The 19761-nt window shown below is 40.0% G+C and overlaps 1 protein-coding gene across 1 annotated transcript in view; it reads right to left on the bottom strand.

The window, feature by feature from the left end:
* Positions 1–1982: 1982 nt before the first annotated feature.
* CNTNAP2 (contactin associated protein 2) overlaps positions 1983–19761 on the bottom strand; it is a 1818787-nt gene continuing 1801008 nt past the window's right edge. Inside the window, exons 22-24 of the mRNA XM_056520555.1 lie at positions 15531–15758; positions 7330–7404; positions 1983–2993 (exon numbers count right to left, since the gene is read on the bottom strand). Coding sequence (XP_056376530.1) covers positions 2794–2993; positions 7330–7404; positions 15531–15758 — 503 coding nt within the window. The 3' untranslated portion in view covers positions 1983–2793. The remainder of the gene's footprint in view (positions 2994–7329; positions 7405–15530; positions 15759–19761) is intronic.

Here is a 19761-nt window from a genome sequence, read left to right as displayed (position 1 = left end):
ACGCGTACCGGTGCCTTGTTTTCGCTCGGCTTGGTATAAGCCGAGCGTCTGCCCTGGCAACGCGTCCTTAGAGACACCGGCGCGTGCGCACTGGCCTGCTTTCTCTGCCAACAGATACGGAGATCCTGAAACGTCACGATCCCAGGATCTCTTTGCTATATTTTAGTTAGACATATGTCTCATGCTATTAAAACAACATGTTAGTTTTTTTATTCCTTTTTTTTTTTTTTCTTTACTTTATTTTACCTGTTTACACTTGCTTTTTGGTTACATCCCACTTCCTGGCCACGCCCCCTTAGGTGTTTTGGCGCCCTTTTTTCACATAAATACTTTCCTGTTTGTTGTATGACAGCACACCTGATCTGAGGAAGAGGGGAGTCACCCTCGAAACGCGTAATCTGTATGTTGTTTATTATTTTTTAATAAACTTTCATGTATACAATATTCCAAGGTATACATTGCATCATTTTGTGCACCTGATGACCTAACCGGCAGCGCCTGGATGAATGAGGTCCTTTTCCATTTTCCGTTTGATGACTACGTCAGGACGTATGTGCCTGTGACCTCCGGCTTGCAGCCCTCCTTTGGACATCAGTGAGTACCCCTATTTGGGGTGATATGCGTTACTTCTATTTACATCTGGTGAGCAGCCACCTATAAGTGCTGTGGGTTTCTCCCACATTTACACTTGCTGTTTGTGTTTAAGGGTAACACACGAGGCGCCGTTCCCCGGTCTTTTTTCTTTCTATTTATTTCAAGTACAACCATGGATAGGAGTGTGAATAATAAAGGGTTCATGCAGCCCCTCCACCTCTTGTAGATAAAGATCCAACACAAAATTCCTCCCAAATCGGCAGAGTCAAGAAGGCACTTAGAACCAGAGTAAAATGCAAACTTTTGTTTATTCCTACAATGCAACGGGTTTCGCGTAGGTTCCGCTTCATCAGGCATGCCTGATGAAGCGGAACCTCCGCGAAACGCGTTGCATTGTGGGAATAAAGAAAAGTTAACATTTTACTCTGGTTCTAAGCACCTTCTTGACTCTGCCGATTTGGGAGGAATTTTGTGTTGGATCAAGCACCTTCTTGACAATTTGGGAGGAATTTTGTGATGAATCCTATAGTTTGACATTGTAAGTTTGTCTTGCTTTGCACACTCTTCTCTAATTCTGAACACTCAGACCCTGACTGATTAAAATACTTTTGACATGTTTTCAAAGTTTTGAATTGACAGTGCCCATTTAATGTATGAAAATATTCTTCTTCTATCCAGAGGCTGGAAACACATTTTGGCATAAGACTTCTCACAGATGATGAAAATAGTGTATTGAGTTTATGCAGTTGTATACATGATAAATGCATAAGTAGAAGAAACTTCTCTTCTTTCAAACCTTAACATAGTGGGTCAGATTGGTCACCAGTGTTTTGGCATAAATGCATTGTAAATTTGACAAGCAATTTGGGTAGGACCACAGTCTTGCACTCTATGCATCTTATTTATTGGTGGAGTAGAAAGGTGTTGGAACACTTGGAACACAAAGTGTGGTCTAGGGGAAAGATTGGCACACCCCTCAAACAGTACGCCAGTATTAAAACATTATCTGCTTTTTTTTTTTTTTTTTTTTATCAGTGTAGATAAATGTATCTGCCTGGAGTTCTGGCTTAACTTGTAATAGATTGTCTAGAGTTTATAAAATGTGATCTGTCAACTGTGATATATATGTATATAACATCGCCTGATATTGGCAGGACTAGCTAGCCATCTAATGTGTATGGAGGCCTCCCAAGACTCTCCACAATGGCAGATGTCCTCTACGTTTTTGAAATTGAATATGAAATTGAAACACAAATCTGTACTGTGTTTTTCTCTACATATAACCACGCCTGGAAGATGCACAAATTTTCATATTGACCAAAATACAGAAATAATTCAGCTGAATGTGCTTAGTGTGTGATAGATAAAAAAAAAATCACAAGCCATAGTATCAGAAAAGGTGCAATATATTTTAGTATATTTTTCTTTTGCAATGTATACCATTTAGATTTTTTTTTGTTACACCAAGATATCCCTTTATTTCATGGTTAGGCAACTTGTGGCTGCGTGGCGGTCACTGACCTCTAAGTCCTGGATTGGTCAGCGTGCCTATGTCACAGGTTATCTATCCCAGTGCTTGTTATAATATAGCAACAATCTCTAAAAAATGGCAAATACATTCTTTATTGGCATGGTGATCCTCCACCCTGAACCATTCTGAGTTACTGCAGTGCCTATGCATGCAATGAAAAGTTTTTGTATTATATAAAGGAGAAAGGAAGTAGATGAGTTTTAGAACAATTACATGTGTGTGCGGGATTATATATAAACGCTTGCATAGGTTTACATATAATCAGTGGTGTATATATGTTGACTTCTTAAATAATGTAAGGGCTTATAAAATTTTAGAAAACCGGACCCTTAACATTGCTTAGTTATTAGATTGCCTCTAAACACACACAAAAAAATACAGATATTACTGACAAACCCAAACCAATGCTGAAATTCTAAAAGCTGATTTTTTTTCCATTTTAGACAGGGAAATACAGAAGGAACAAAAACCCAACTGTAGACATAACTAAAAATGATGTTTAAATTCCTTTATCAAAGTTTATGATTTGTACTTTTGTCAGTGTATTGAGTGGCCTTTAAGGGCCTTCGGGTCATGTTGACCTTGCACGGAGAAATCCGAAGCCAAGCACTGTTGAGACACAGTCCCTAGCAACACACCAGAACCCACTGTGATCACATTGAACACTATTAGATAAGCCATTCCTTTTTACTTTCATCAATGGTCTCAGTAAAGTTGGGGTCATTGTTTATAATGGCTGCGTCAGCGTTGTCAGCAGATTCGGCTCCCTTGGCTTCATTTGTATGGTAGGTGCCCTTGTGGCGGAACATGTAGCGTATTAAAAACACCAAGGTGCAAAGAATAGTGAAGATCACCACTGCTATAATACCTAAAGAAAGAGAGAGGCAATAGTTGAAAATGCTGAATATATATATATCACCAGCATTGTGAAACAATTCATACAACATAATAATATTTAAAAATGATTCCACCAAGAATCGGTATATCTGTATTAAAATCTGTAATATATGTATGATGGATTGATCTCCACTTACTGCAATGTCTTACCCAAGCAATTATGTTATCATACCATCAATATAAAAGTCTCAAACTAATTTAAAAGCTACTCTCATAAGAGATAAAACTACTTACATTGGGGACCTATATACAGGGGGAAACTACTTATAGGGGACTTATCTACAGCGGAAAAACTACCTACAGGAGGAACCGACCTATAGAGGGGGGGGGGGGGGGGGGGGAGGACACACTGCCTTCAGGGGGTTTTATATACAGGGTGCAAACTACCTACAAATGGGTCCTACAAACAGGGGTATACTACCTATATACAAGGGGCAAACTACCTACAGATGGTCCATAAACAATGATTGGAGTGTTGACCATGCATGTGTGGCATGTTGAAGAATATTGAATATGTAAAGGAGGCTGGGTGTGGTTAGGAGGCGTGGCTTTTGGGTGCACACTCTTATGCAATATGCTATGTGTGCCATGCATGTACTATGCTATCACTTTCTAGTATAATCATAAGAAAAAGTTGGAGCTTATTTGGTAAAATCTTAAAGAGAACCTGTCAGGTCTTTGGTGCCCCACAAAAGAGCCCCAGGACCTTAACCCCTAAAGGACTTTTATTTTTACGTTTTCGTTTTTTCTACCTCCCCTTCAAAAAATCATAACTCTTTTATATTTTAATCCACAGACTAGTATGAGGGCTTGTTTTTTGTGCGACCAGTTGTCCGTTGTAATGCCATCACTCACTTTACCATAAAATGTATGGTGCAACCAAAAAAATACTATTTGTGTGGGGAAATTAAAAAGAAAACCGCAATTTTGCAAATTTTGGAAGGCTTAGTTTTCACGCCGTACAATTTATGGTAAAAATGACATGTGTTCTTTATTCTTTGGGTCAATACGATTAAAATGAAACCCATGATAACATACTTTTCTATTACTGTTGCGCTTAAAAAAAATCGCAAACTGTTTAACCAAATTAGTACGTTTAAAATCCCCTATTTTGAAGACCTATAACTTTTTCATTTTTGCGTATAAGCAGCGGTATGAGGGCTCATTTTTTGCCCGTGATCTGTACTTTTTATTGATACCATATTCGCTTATATAAAACTTTTAATACATTTTTTATTAATTTTATTGGGAATAAAATGTTATAAAAAAGCAGCTATTTTGGACTTTTTTTTTTTACGTTTACGCCGTTCACCGTACGGTATCATTAACATTTTATACTATATATTTTTTTTACATAGGGGACTATTTATGCACGCGGCGATACCAAATATGTATATAAAATATTTTCTTTACATAGGGGACTATTTATAGCAATCTTTTGATTACTAATACTGTTCAGTGCTATGCATAGGAGATAGCACTGATCAGTATTATCGGTCATCTTCTGCTCTGGTCAGCTCGATCGAAGACCAGAGCAGTAGACCCCTGGAAGGCAGCGGAGGCAGGGGAGGGGACCTCCAGCTGCCATGCTGGATGATCGGATCACCGCGGCAGCGCTTCGGGCGATCCGATCATCCATTTTAGTGTCCGCAATGCTGCAGATGCCGTGATCTGTATTGATCACAGCATCTGAGTGGTTAATGGCGGACATCCGCATGATCGCGGATGTCCACCATTACCAGCGGGTCCCTGGCTGCTATCAGGAGCCGGGACCTGCCGCGCATGACCCAAGCATCGCTCCGATGCTCGCGGTTATGTATAGGACGTAAATGTACGTCCTGGTGCATTAAGTACCAGCTCACCAGGACGTACATTTACGTCCGGCGTCGTTAAGAGCTTAAAGGAAAGGAGAACAGTGTTTTGAGGCAGTCCTCCAATGTAATGATGCATAGACAAATACATGTGCCATATGCAAGTAACTGCTTTTCAGTCACGTGGGGGGTTGAAGGGTGCATATGGCAGTTTTCAGCCACATTCATCGTGCCCTCCTCCCAACAGGCTGAACGCAGGGAGAAGCCATGACAGGAAGGGGAGCCTGACTGAACGCCACCACATCCACTTCTTTGTGACTGGATAACTGACACTTGCATATGGTGCATAGGCCTTTAAATTTTAATTTTTTACCTCTATGCAGCATCATATAGAGCATAATGGAGAACTGCATTAAAACATTATTCTCTTTACCTATTAGGTCATGGAGCCAATGTTGTGGGGCACCAGGGTTCTCTTTAACCCCTTAACGACGCAGGACGTATATTTACGTCCTGCGCCGGCTCCCGCGATATGAAGCGGGATCGCACCGCGATCCCGCATCATATCGCGTCGGTCCCGGCGCTAATCAACGGCCGGGACCCGCGGCTAATACCACACATTGCCGATCGCGGCGATGTGCGGTATTAACCCTTTAGAAGCGGCGGTCAAAGCTGACCGCCGCTTCTAAAGTGAAACTGAAAGTGACCCGGCTGCTCAGTCGGGCTGTTCGGGACCGCCGCGGTGAAATCACGGCATCCCGAACAGCTGACCGGACACCGGGAGGGCCCTTACCTGCCTCCCCGGTGTCCGATCGGCAAATGACTGCTCCGTGCATGAGATCCAGGCAGGAGCAGTCAAGCGCCGATAACACTGATCACAGGCGTGTTAATACACGCCTGTGATCTGTGTAAGAAATCAGTGTGTGCAGTGTTATAGGTCCCTATGGGACCTATAACACTGCAAAAAAAAAGTTAAAAAAAAGTGTTAATAAAGGTAATTTAACCCCTTCCCTAATAAAAGTTTGAATCACCCCCCTTTTCCCATAAAAAAAATAAAACAGTCTAAAAAAAATAAACATATGTGGTATCGCCGCATGCGTAAATGTCCGAAATATAAAAATATATAATTAATTAAGCCGTACAGTCAATGGCGTACGCGCAAAAAAATTCCAAAGTCCAAAAAAGCGTATTTTGGTCACTTTTTATACCATTAAAAAATGAATAAAAAGTGATCAAAAAGTCCGATCAAAACAAAAATCATACCGATAAAAACATCAGATCACGGCGCAAAGAATGAGTCCTCATACCGCCCCGTACGTGGAAAAATAAAAAAGTTATAGGGGTCAGAAGATGACATTTTTAAACGTATAAATTTTCCTGCATGTAGTTATGATTTTTTCCAGAAGTGGGACAAAATCAAACCTACATAAGTAGGGTATCATTTTAACCGTATGGACCTACAGAATAATGATAAGGTGTAATTTTTACCGAAATATGCACTGCGTAGAAACGGAAGCCCCCAAAAGTTACAAAATGGCGTTTTTTTTCCGATTTTGTCGCACAAAGATTTTTTTTTCCGTTTCGCCGTGCATTTTTGGGTAAAATGACTAATGTCACTGCAAAGTAGAATTGGAGACACAAAAAATAAGCCATAATGTGTATTTTTAGGTGGAAAATTTAAAGGGTTATGATTTTTAAAAGGTAAGGAGGAAAAAACGAAAGTGCAAAAACGGAAAAACCCTGAGTCCTTAAGGGGTTAAAGGCAAGCAAATTAAAGAGTATGGTCCTCATTTACTAAGGCTTTTCCAAGCAGATTTTGTAGGGTTTTTTGTGTCGCATGTGTCGTGCACAACAATTTCCAACAAAATATCCAAAAAACCCTACTAACTCTCCACTTTACTCAGAAAACCATACAAAGGGGCATGGCCATCAGGCAAAGTGAGCGTGCCTCTAAAAAAAAACCTACATTTTCGAAAGAAATCTACAAATTTCCTAATGTTTTCACATAAAATGTGGAGGATTTGAACTCTGGAAAAAAAAACATATTTCATATCTTGTTTACATAATTGTATTTGCAGTTCATGTTAGTTTTTTTAAATAAAAAATGCTCAATTTAATGTTTAATGTTGTAGCATGTAATGCCTCTAGCAGTAAAATAGGAAGACTTTAGGTAATGTAAATAGCTTTGTTACCCTCCTAGGCTGTTAAAGGAGTATTCCCATCTGGAGCATAACATTAGAATGTGTCATAAATGTCTGATAGAATGTCTGAACATTTTTAATAAAGCAAAATAAAATAAAATGCATTTAATGGTTTCTACAGCCTCCAGAGAGGCATTCATCCTTTATACATTTTTTATGCTTTAAAGCACATGTTGTAAAAATAAAAACAGGTGATTTCTCCCATAACATAACACAAGAACTAAAAACCTTTATCTGTCTGTCCTTTCACTCTATCCCTGCCTCTATTCATGAATACCAAAATATGTCATCTCACCTCCAATAATAGCAGAATTCCTGTTGACTCCATCTGTAATGGCTTGTCCTTCATTGTTGGGAAAGTTAGCGGTTTCTGTTAAGAACAAAGCAGAAATACGGTATTTATAAAAGATCAATATACAGATGTGACTCAATTATTATCAATAATATTGGTGCAATTTGCTTTTTTTAAGGGGGTCTTTAGCCAACATCACAAAAATGCAATTGCATTATCATTATCATCATTAAATAGGTTAGCGTGCCCTAGTTTCACAAGTTTTTACAGTTTCTTGAGACTACCAAGAGACGTTCATCCATTCCAAAGATATGTGGGTTTATAATTTGTCTGCAGACATTCACCAAAGAACTTGAAGAAAGGAAAAAGAGGGCGGCAACTCACCAAGTCCTTTATGATTCTTTATTCCGTACAAAGATTAATACAACTCCAACAGGAAATGTTCTTTGTGCGGACGCCTGGGGCCAGGTAGCTCAGTGCTTAATCCACACTGTTTATCAGGTGACAGCCGTTTCTTGCAATTACTGCGCTTCTACAGACCTATAATTGGGCTGGACGTTGGCACTGAAATACCAGCCTACTCATTATGTCAGCAAACAAATATACAAACACATATGAAGGTTAAAAACAACATTAAAAGCAATGCAACTTTAAGAATATCCCCATATCTATCTTGTCATTGAAACCTAGCATCTCTTGTGCCTTAGTTTTTTAAATCCATAATGCCTCTTTTTAATAGTTATCTCTGTCTATTCCTTCCATCTCCTACATTGACCCTATTCGGTCAGGAAAAGGGTCTCCTCATCTGATCCAGCATGTAAGAGATGAATAATGGTGATTCAACAGTGCTGAAGTTTGCTGGGATAGAAAGGGTCAACAGTTGCTTTGCCTTTAATGTTGTCTTTAACCTTCATATGTGTTTGTATATTTGTTGGCTGACATCATGAGTTGGCTAGTATTTCAGTGCCGACGTCCAGCCCAACTATAGGTCTGTAGAAGCGCAGTAATTGCGGGAAACGGCTGTCACCTGGCAAACATTGTGGATTAAGCACTGAGCTACCTGACCCCGGGTATCCTGTTGGAGTTGTTTTAACGTTTGTATGGAATAAAGAATCATAAAGGACTTGGTGAGTTGCTGCCCTCTTTTTTCTTTCTTCAAGTTCTTTGGGGAATGTCTGCATATAAAAGATTGTTAAATGGTTAACAGCACCACCTACCTGATAGACCGAAACTTCAGGATAGGCCGTGTTCAGACAGAGAGGGCTGTGCCAGTATCTTGGACTTGGTGAGATTCTATAATTTGTCTGAAGGTTCAGGAAAGCAGTTAGATGGGTGTGGACTTAATTTTAGTAATGGGAGTAAATATCTGGTGATGGGTGAGATTATACAGTCAGGGTGTGTGTATTAGGCATATATGTCCCTTATTGTACAACATTCACACCCCCTGACCATATAATCCTGCCCATTACTTGATTTTCACTCCCTTTACTGAAATTAAGTTCACACCCATTTTACTGATTCCTTGAATTGTCAGACAAACTATAAACCCTCATATCTCATGAATGGTAGGGTGTATCAAGAAACTGTAAAAATATGTTTGATCAGGTCACCCTAAGTGATTTTTTTGTGTGCCCCAAGTCCTCCTTAAAGGGAATTTGTCAGATGGTTTTAGATTAGTGATCTTGTGCTGAGCTTCTATTACAGCCTGCCTATGGCAGCTTCTAACCCCCTAGATGCTGCAGTAATTATTGATCCCAGAATATTGGCAGGTAATGAGCAGCATTGGAGTGGGCTGTAGTGCCGTAACTCTAGATGTCAGCTGCAGATACTAGCTGGCCTCTGTAAGGGAGAAGTGGCACAGCTCCTTAGCCCCCTCCATTGAACTTCCATCATCTATTTTCAGTAATTGGTTGCAAATGAGTTAATTCAAATGCTACTAGTGGTCAAAAAGCCCTTCCCTTCCCACCCAGCCTAAATTATATACTGCTGCTCCTACTATCTTCATGGGATCAGTATATATAGTAGTGAGGCTGTGTTCACACATTGCATTTTTACTGATTTTTGTTGTGATTTTCCCCAAATCACAGGAAAATGGCAATATTTTACTATACAACTTGAGATGAAGATGTAGACTTTTTACAGTAATTTTGGAAGATCACAGCAAAAACATGGTTAAAATGTTACAAAAGTGCAGTAAAACTGCAACATGTGAACATGGCCTAAATATATCTTCGTAAACTACCTCACTTGTCATTACAGATCAAATTACTTTGGCTGATTTCAATATTTCTCTTAAAAAAAAAAACGTGGGAATAAGAAAAACATCAAAACTGTGATCAAAATTATGTGAACTGACCAGAACCCAGTTATGAGTCTCTGCAGCTCAGGCTGCGGGCATTTAGCCAGGTGATAGATCACAAAGTGATCTTGTTAGGTGAGCTGCAGCGATGAGACTCAACCCCCTCTCTCGGCAAAGCCATAGGTTTATTAGGAAAGGTAAGCAGCATTATAAAATCATTTTGGTGACCAAATAGGCTGAGAACCAATGTATACCATAAACAGAGGTTAGTTTTTACATGTGAATGTAGCCTAAGGCTTACTTATTGACTCATGCGAACACACAGTATACTCATTTTAAAGCTGTTGTGAAGGGATGATAAAAACACTCAAGGGACAATGTAACTTCTGTATCTAGGTAACGAAATGCCTAAAACATTTGTACTGTGGAAATAAAACATATGCAGTCACAAACACTGCCTCGTGGTGCTTGCAAGCAACAACTGAGTTATTCTGCTTACTTTAAAAGTAAAGTAAAAGAAGTAAAATATAATAAGGGACAGAGACTATGAAGGCTCATAAACAGGTCTACCCATATTTTCTGTCAAGGGAATTGTTCTCGTGAACTCATTTATATAAAATGTATGAAGTCCTTGCTGCCAATAGCAGCCAGTCTTAGTGCAGCTTTCAATACTACGAAGCAGTTTAAGAAATGAAAACTAAGCTGTGACTGATCCCTCTGTACATTAGGACTGGTTATAGTGTTCGTTTTGATAAATATGATTAGTGGGCCCCCTGAAGATGCTATAGTGTTTGTAGCTGGGGGAAGCAGTGAAGACCGGCAGCCAGCAGCATCCAGGATTGAACCTCGCTGCAGAGTTCATTCACATAGTGCTGGCAGGGAGAGGCTCCTTTAATAGCTGCCTGTCGGCCGACGACGAGGTATATAGTCTGCAGGCACCAAGAGGCATGAATATCAAGCAGCTCCGGAAGTATTTAATGCACCCAGCCAACCTTCAATAAAAGTAAGTAGATGTAATGTGTAAATGTACATGTGTGATGTAAACAGTTAATCTGTTACATGTATTTGTGTACAGTGTGCTGTATGGGTGTTTAATGCATGTATGGATATACACATGTATGATATATGTGTGATTGAGTATGTATGTGTTGTATGTATGCACGTGTATATGCATAGTTTAACATATGTGTATACAGTGGTGCATCTGTCACTTTCTGTCACTAGGCCTACCTAAGGCCCAACCCTAGTGCAGAAAATATTGCAGCAGGGGCAAAATCTCATGGCACGAACATTTGATATATCGTTATCAGTGTTTCCCAACCAGGGTGCCTTCAGCTGTATGGGCTGTTTGGGCATGTTGGGATTTGTAGTTTTGCAATAGCTGGGGGCATCCTGATTGGGAAACACTGATTTAACCCCTTAAGGACCAAGGACGTACTGGTACGTCCTTGGTCCTGCTCCCGTGATATAACGCGGGGTTACGCGGTAACCCCGCATCATATCACGGCGGGCCCAGCGTCATAGTGGCGCCGCGTGCTATTAACCCTTTAGCCGCGCGCTCAGAGCTGAGCCGCGCGGCTAAAAGCGAAAGTGAAACCATGTCGGTTAACTCAGTGGGCTGTTCGGGATAGCCACGGCGAAATCGTGGCATCCCAAACAGCTTACAGGACAGCGGGAGGGCCCCTACCTGCCTCCTCGCTGTCCAATCGCCGAATGACTGCTCAGTGCCTGAGATCCAGGCATGAGCAGTCATGCGGCAGAATCGTTGATCACTGGTTTCCTATGAGAAACCAGTGATCAATGTAAAAGATCAGTGTGTGCAGTGTTATAGGTCCCTATGGGAGCTATAACACTGCAAAAAAAAAGTGGAAAAAAAAGTGAATGAATATCATTTAACCCCTCCCCTATTAAAAGTTTGAATCACCCCCCTTTTCCCATAAAAAAAAAAAACACAGTGTAAATAAAAATAAACATATATGGTATCACCGCGTGTGGAAATGTCCGAATTATAAAAATATATCGTTAATTAAACCGCTCGGTCAATGGCGTGCGCGCCAAAAAATTCCAAAGTCCAAAATAGTGCATTTTTGGTCACTTTTTATATAATTTAAAAATGAATAAAAAGCGATCAATAAGTCCTATCAATGCAAAAATGGTACCGTTAAAAACTTCAGATCACGGCGCAAAAAATGAGCCCTCATACCGCCCCATATACAGAAAAATAAAAAAGTTATAGGGGTCAGAAGATGACAATTTTAAACGTATTAATTTTCCTGCATGTAGTTATGATTTTTTCCAGAAGTCCGACAAAATCAAACCTATATAAGTAGGGTATCATTTTAATCGTATGGACCTACAGAATAAAGATAAGGTGTCATTTTTACCGAAAAATGTACTAGGTAGAAACGGAAGCCCCCAAAAGTTACAAAATGGCGTTTTTTTTTTTCAATTTTGTCGCACAATTATTTTTTTTTCCGTTTCACCGTAGATTTTTGGGCACAATGACTGATGTCATTACAATGTAGAATTGGTGGTGCAAAAAATAAGCAATCATATGGATTTTTAGGTGCAAAATTGAAAGAGTTATGATTTTTTAAAGGCAAGGAGCAAAAAACGAAAATGCAAAAACGGAAAACCCCCCGGTCCTTAAGGGGTTAAGAATTTGTGTGTATATTTTAATGTTTCCCAACCAGGATGTCTCCAGCTGTTGGCATACTACAAATCCCAGCATGCTGTTACTGAATGTGAGAATATTGGTCCATGTATCGTGGTTTTTATATATAGGAACAATATTAGCGCTGTTGTGTGTATCTAGCAAATATTGTGTGTCTACAGGGACATACGTTTTGTGGCTTGTGCTCCTGATCTTTTAACCCTTTCAGGACTCAGTGTTTATCCGTTTTTGCACTTTAGTTTTTTCCTCCTCACCCTCCAAAAACCATAACGCTTTCAGTTTTCCACCTACAGACCCATACGAGGACTTGCTTTCTGCACTACCAATTTTACTTTGTAATGACATCAATAATTTCACCAAAAAATCTATGAAGAAACCAAAACATGAATTAACATTATATTTTTATAGTTCGGACATTTACGCACGTGGAAATACCACATATGTTTATTTTTGTTTACATATTTTTTTTATGGGAAAAGGAGGGTGATTGAAACTTTTATTAGGGAAGGGGTTAAAGGGGTACTCCGGTGGAAAACGTTTTTAATTTTAAATCAAATGGTGCCAGAAAATTTTACAGATTTGTAAATTACTTCTATTAAAAATCTTAATCCTTCCAGTACTTATTTGCTGCTGAATACTACAGTGGAAATTATTTTCTTTTTGGAACACAGAGCTCTCTGCTGACATCATGAGCACAGTGCTCTCTGCTGACATCATGAGCACAGTGCTCTCTGCTGACATCTCTGTCCATTTTGGGAACTGTCCAGAGCAGCATATGTTTGTTATGGGGATTTTCTTCTACTCTGGACGGTTCTTAACATGGACAGAGATGTCAGCAGAGAGCACTGTGCTTGTGATGTCAGCAGAGAGCTCTGTGTTCAAAAAAGAAAATAATTTCGTCTGTAGTATTCAGTAGCTAATAAGTACTAGAAGGATTAAGATTTTTTAATAGAAGTAATTTACAAATTTAACTTTTTGGCACCAGCTGATTTAAAAAAAAAAAAAAAGTTTTCCACTGGATTACCCCTTTAAATCATATTTATTAACTTTTTTTTTTTTTTTTTACATTTTTTAGTCCCCATAGTGGATAATTACATGCAATCTTCTCATTGCATACACTGTTCAATGCTATACCATAGCATAGATCAGTGTTATCGGCGCTCTGCTGATCCATCCGGTCCAAAACAGCCCGACTGAGCTGCCAGGAACAGTGCTAATCGGTGATGTACGGTATTAGACATGGGTCCTGGCAGCTGATAGCCCACGTCATAGCAGGGGAACGGGTGCAGGGCATACAACCTGCATCCTTAAGAGGTTAATAAACTTGCAACACTCTTGGCATGCTACATCCTGAATAAACTAAATGTGACTGACTTGTTCGGCTTTTGGGGCCCCACATTTAATTTTGCCCAGGGCACATTAAGTCTAAAACCAGCCCTGTTTGTGGGAAAGTTTCAGGATAACTTGTCATTTATTCATGTAAATCACGTTAGTTCTGGGCTTAGTCGTCATGTGGGCGGTCCTGCTCAGTGATTGACAGCTCTCTGTGTATAAGTGTGCATAGAGAGGGAGTTGTCAACCACTGAGTAGGACCACTCACTTGACTACTTGGAATGGAAAGATGTGTCCTTTTTCTGTGTTTTGGACCCACCTCTGGTTTTGACTAAAAATACTAACCAAAATATTTTGAGTGACCCCAGCCTAAGATGCAGCTGTCCAATAAGGTGTTTGGGATCATAATAACTAGGGTTTCTTCATATTGCATATATATTGCAAAATATCCCATTGATGTGTATATGTACTCTACATGTTCTCTAGATGTATGCTTTTTCTGACTCTATTTACTGGTCACTTTGGACGCTGGTCACTTTACTTTATCTTGATACTTTACTTGATGCTTGGGGATATGTTCAGTTTGTTATACTGTCACTTATTACTGTGATACTATAGTCTGCATATCCATGCAATGACTACTTACACTGTTTTTGCTGCTTATCTATCTATGCAGCGTATGCCTATGGGCATACAGATATTGCACCCTAGAGTAACCCCTTCCCCAGTACCCACCCATATGATTTTATATTTCTGGCCACGGAAGTGGGAAATTTTGTGGGATGAATGTAAAGGTTGAATTAGTTATATGAAACATAAAACCAGACATATTTTTGACCCACTAGATCTATGAAAACTAAACCAATTATGACAGATAACTAAAGTAGTAGATATGTGTGCTATTTGATAGGTTATTCTGAGCCACTTCTTCCAAACTGCATAATGCTAATAATCAGTAATTTAAATAAATTTACATTCTTTTTTACAATAAAGTTTGTTAGATATAAACAATGCATATATACAATATAGTAGTCACTTGAGGCAACATCAGTCTGAGGATAAGAAGCTAACACTATATAATCTAAGAATGAAATACAGACATTATTGGAAGAAACTTCTATTGGAAAGGAAAAGGGGGGAAAAACAAAAAACAAAGGTAACCAAATGCCGATAGAAAAAAAAAGACGGACACTGGGAGATGAGATTAAACACTGACTTGCTCCCTTATTACAAAAATAATATATGATGTATTATAAATGGCAGTGTACTTTCAGCTGGGAAGGGGCCTCAAGCCATCAGGGTGGCCCCCCCAGTAGCTTGATTGACAGATCTCTCCCTACATGCAAGTAAAGAGAGATCTATCAATCAGGGCCTGCAGACCACCCCTATAACTAGGGTCCAGTTCCCTGCCAAAGTTACTACTAAGATTACTGAGAAATGGCATAGCTGTTTCATATATCATAGTGATGCCTGTTAGTGATGCCCGAGGTTAGAGCAGCATAAAACTAGTCACAGGTTTTTCTTAATAACTATACAACGTTTGCATAAAGAAAAAAATCAATGGTACAGTAAAATTACAAATGTAAAAAAAAAATATGTTAGATACGGTAATTTTAGATATGAATGAAATATAAATAAATTCCCAACAAAGAAGTGATTTGAAGCTCCTGGACCCTCATACAAAATCTGTACCATTGTTCCCCAACAGATGTGTCCCTTATACAGTAGTACTGCTGTTCTCTGATGTGGTAGAAGCGCCCCTCAGACCTCTGGGCCAAGGAGTGATCACAACTTCCACACCACATTGTGTTGGACCCCTGAGTACAAGATACTTGTTTTAGGCCATATTTCGTTTTCTTTTTTTTAAATAAAAAATAGCAGTATATACAGATGCAGTACCTGAGCTCCGATGCCAGGGATTGTTGTCGGATGCCATTTGAGGGATGGTCAGTGGGGATGCACCACAGTTCGATTCCACAAGCTCTCCCACTACTTGCACCTGTGAGTTATTTCGTGACCTTAACGCAAGCTTGAGAGGGGCAATAAGATTGAACTGTACTCTGGATAGACAGCCGCTGAAGCCTGGTGTGTTGTAGGATTGGATCTCCTGGTCTATAGTCCCAGTCTCTGGAGACACAAAAGAAAATTGATGAGTTAGCAAGTCATTGCATTTTAAAGGATGTTACAGAGAAGCCATCTCAGTAGTGGTCAATCTTGTTGGCCAGACAGAAATGCATGCAAGCAGCTACATTTTCTGCACTGCGGTGCTGATAAAGGAACAGAGCCTCAGTTAAAGGTATCTTTGGTAAACATCCAAATATAAAAAAACATCCATTTCAGTAATCAGCTCTTAAAGTGTTGACTCAGCTTCTGAAAAGGGGGTGGAAGAACATCTGTCTATATGTTCTATAGCTTTATGGACCTTGTATTGCAGATTTGTGCATATGGTATTAGTGGTATCCTTTCTTTTCTATGCCTTTTGGGCTGATTCTAAACATTATAGTTAAAGGGGTACGCCACTGGAAAACATTTTCTTTTAAATCAATTGGTGCCAGAAAGTTAAACAGATTTGTAAATTACTTCTATTAAAAAATTCTAATCCTTCCAGTACTGATCAGCTGCTGAATAATACACAGGAAGTTCTTTTCTTTTTTAATTTCCTTTCTGCCTGACCACAAGGGCTCTCTACTGACTCCACTGTCCAATTCAGGAACTGTCCAGAGTAGGAGCAAATCCCCATAGCAAACCTCTTTTGCTCTGGACAGTTCTTGACATGGACAGAGGTGTCAGCAGAGAGCACTGTGGTCAGGTAGAAATGAAATTAAAAAAGTAAAGAACTTCCTGTGTATTATACAGCAACTGATAAGTACTGGAAGGATTGGGATTTTCTAATAGAAGTAATTTACAAATCTGTTTAACTTTCTGACACTAGTTGATTTAAAAGATTTAAAAGAAAAAGAGTGCCCCTTTAAATCATGAAAACATTGTTAGGAGGTACAAGGTGGTTTTCAGTGCTTAAATAGTAACCTCTTTGCATGTAATTGTGGAGAGGGATCTTAATAGACTTAAACAGATGAAAGGCATTTGAAAGTGAAAAGCTACAAATGTGGTCGATATCTGGGTCTGGCTCCTCTGAAGCATGACGCCTTCTGACCTTGCAGAAATCAGCGGTATACCACAGACAGGAACCAGCCTTTCTTCCCAAGTGATATTAATAATAAAAAAAGAGATATAATATCAGTTTGTCAATGCAAAGCCTGGAGACATGAACCAATATTATTAAAGTAAAAAAATAGTTAATGAATATTGAGCTTTCAATAACGTTACAATACATCTTTCTAATGTTTCTGCATTGTTACCAACTTTAGGCTGAGTTTACATGTGGCAGATTTCTGAGATTAAAAATTGGTTCCATTTATCTGAATGGGGATATTTCAAAAGAATGGGACTGTTGCAGAGACTAAATATGAATACCCAATGTAAAAATCATGTGAAATGCTATATGCCTAGCTTGTCAAAGGATGGCCAACTACTGGTACCATTAAAAGAGATAACAAAGAGAAAAAACACTTTAAACAGCATTTCCACCTAAAGTGAAGAAGACTCTTCAGCTGTCTTCTTGTTCTGCTGTTATAAAAGATCTACAGAATAATTTACTAATAATTAACTAAGTTATGCATCCTTTTCCCAAAAGTGACTTGGCTGCTATTACAGCTTGCATGATAGAGGTTGCTACCAGTCTTTCAAAACTGTCTAGTTTTTCAGTGATACACTACCCAGGGCAAATATCCAGTTTGCTGAGTTAGTTCATGACTGAATGGCTTGCTAGTGCTTCCCTGGCATCCAATTGTGGCACATACCCCACCGGACCTACCCCACCTGACTGTACTGGTCTAGTCTTTGCACAACTAGTTACTGTTTACTTGTCATTCTGAAGTCTGGGACAGCTTAGTGATAGCTCATACGACAGTAGTAGTAGAGGTCTCTTTTTGTGGGAGGTGGTAAAAGAAAGAGTTATAGAAACTGAAAATAATTGTATACATGCCCTATATATATACATCTGTGAATGTTTTAGAACTGTGACCATCTTTAGAAATCATCTTGTAAATTAAACCTAATAAGAACCGGTTAGCTTCTATGATGTGTATCTCCCATGAAATGACAATTTTGGAGCATTTTTCCCCAGGGCTCCACAAAAATTGACATGTGGGTGTTATCAATCCTTTTGCCAATATGGTGTGCTCCTGCATAGTAGGACACTGCCAGCAATATCTAGATCATAATAGAATACGTATGACACATTACATGGAGCCTCCAAAGTCAATGTAAAAACAATATTGGGCAGGGCTGGGGCATGTTCTCAAGGCACAGGTTTCCAAATGTGCCCCCTTGCTTATTATATCACCACCATACATTATTCCACAGTACTTTGCTATACATGTACATGTACACAAAAAAAGAAAATAAAAAGGACACTTGAGAAAAAAACTATTATCAATTCAAACAGTAGGCTTGAGAGCCCTGTCCACAAGAGTCTACAATATATGACAGATCACCATCCTCTAGAATTCTTCTTGGTAATCCATTCCTCCACTACTGTGCCCATGTGTATTTCTGAAGGCATGGTCCTATGTCTACACTGTGACCTATCTGAGTGACAGGTACCATTTCCTCACTACAATCTCAATTAAACTAAATTGGAAAGGAGGAGGATACGAGTCCGCACCACTCACAGATACTTTTAACGGTCTTAATAATATGGAGGCTTATTTGCCTTGACAAAGCGTAATTGCACTGGAAACCAGCGCTCGTCGGCCTCTTAGTCCAGCTCCTCATTGACCTGCTATGCTGCAATAAAGAGGGCGTTTTAACTGCAAAGTATACCAAGTGCCGTAGCTTCATTTCTTCGTGTTCAATTAAACTAAACACTGGACCCCAGCAGCATTATTAGCCTCTTGGGCCCAATTTAAAGGCAGAACATTTTTTATCCACAAAATGTGCTTCCCCCTGAAGTGGAACCCGAGGGGGCTGCCTATACTGTCTTTCCCTCACCCCAGCCCTGCTGTAACACAGATTATTAGAGCTGAACTAAGTGTGCGTGTGCTTACCTCTCAAACTGCGGGAAGGAAAGAAGGGGCTACTTCTTTTATTGGCATTATTGCAGACTATATAGAAATTGCATCAACTAATATAAATGTACCCATTTTGGCCCCAAATCATATACTACACCATATTATAACACAACTGTATATAGCAGCCCCTTCTCAAAAATACACCAATATTCTAGACAAAAGACTCTAATACACCACTACTTATAGTACCCTGTTTCCCTGAAAATAAGCCCTCGCTGGATTATCGGGGTGGGCTGCAATATAAACCCTACCCCAAAAATAAGACCTAGGCCGGTGGTCTTCAACCTACGGACCTCCAAATGTTGCAAAACTACAACTCCCAACGGCTGTCCGGGCATGCTGGGAGTTGTAGTTTCACAACATCTGGAGGTCCACAGGTTGAATACCACTGACCTAGGCAATGCACTGGCTGCAAATATTAAAAAACAAACTTTAACTTACCGTACCTTCGTCCTCCGTTCCCCCGTTGCTAAGGAACTGGCCTCACTGTTCTCCGCTGCTCTTGCTACTTCCTGGTGTTGGGACATCTCAGAGCCTTCAGCCTATCACCGGCCGCAGCGATGTCCCACCTCGGCCAATGATAGGCTGAGTGCATTGTCATGTGAGGAGCCGGCCGGCTTCTTACATGACAGTGGGCTCAGCCTATCATCGGCCGAGGCGGGACATCGCTGCGGCCGGTGATAGGCTGAAGGCTCTGTGACGTTCCCATCCCCAGGAAGCAGCAAGAACAGCGCAGGGACCATGAGGCCTGTTCCTTAGCAACGGGGGAACGAAGGATGAAGGTACGGTAAGTTAAAGTTTATTTTTTAATATTTGCAGCCGGGCACAGGAATACAAAGTACAAGTAGTGATAATTATTTGGCAGGGGGGGAGAGAAGCTGCGCTCGCGAGTGACATGTGATTAGTCTCCCGATGTGGGGTGCAGCGCTGGGCTGATAAACTGGCGGCGGGTGGGGGGAGGGGGCGGTTGGGAGGGGGACGTTGGGGGGCAGCGCTGC

This window comes from Hyla sarda, chromosome 5, assembly GCF_029499605.1.
Source record: "Hyla sarda isolate aHylSar1 chromosome 5, aHylSar1.hap1, whole genome shotgun sequence".
In the NCBI taxonomy this organism is placed as follows: domain Eukaryota; kingdom Metazoa; phylum Chordata; class Amphibia; order Anura; family Hylidae; genus Hyla; species Hyla sarda.
Note: the sequence above shows the minus strand (reverse complement) of the source record. Positions and strands in the feature narration are given on the sequence as shown.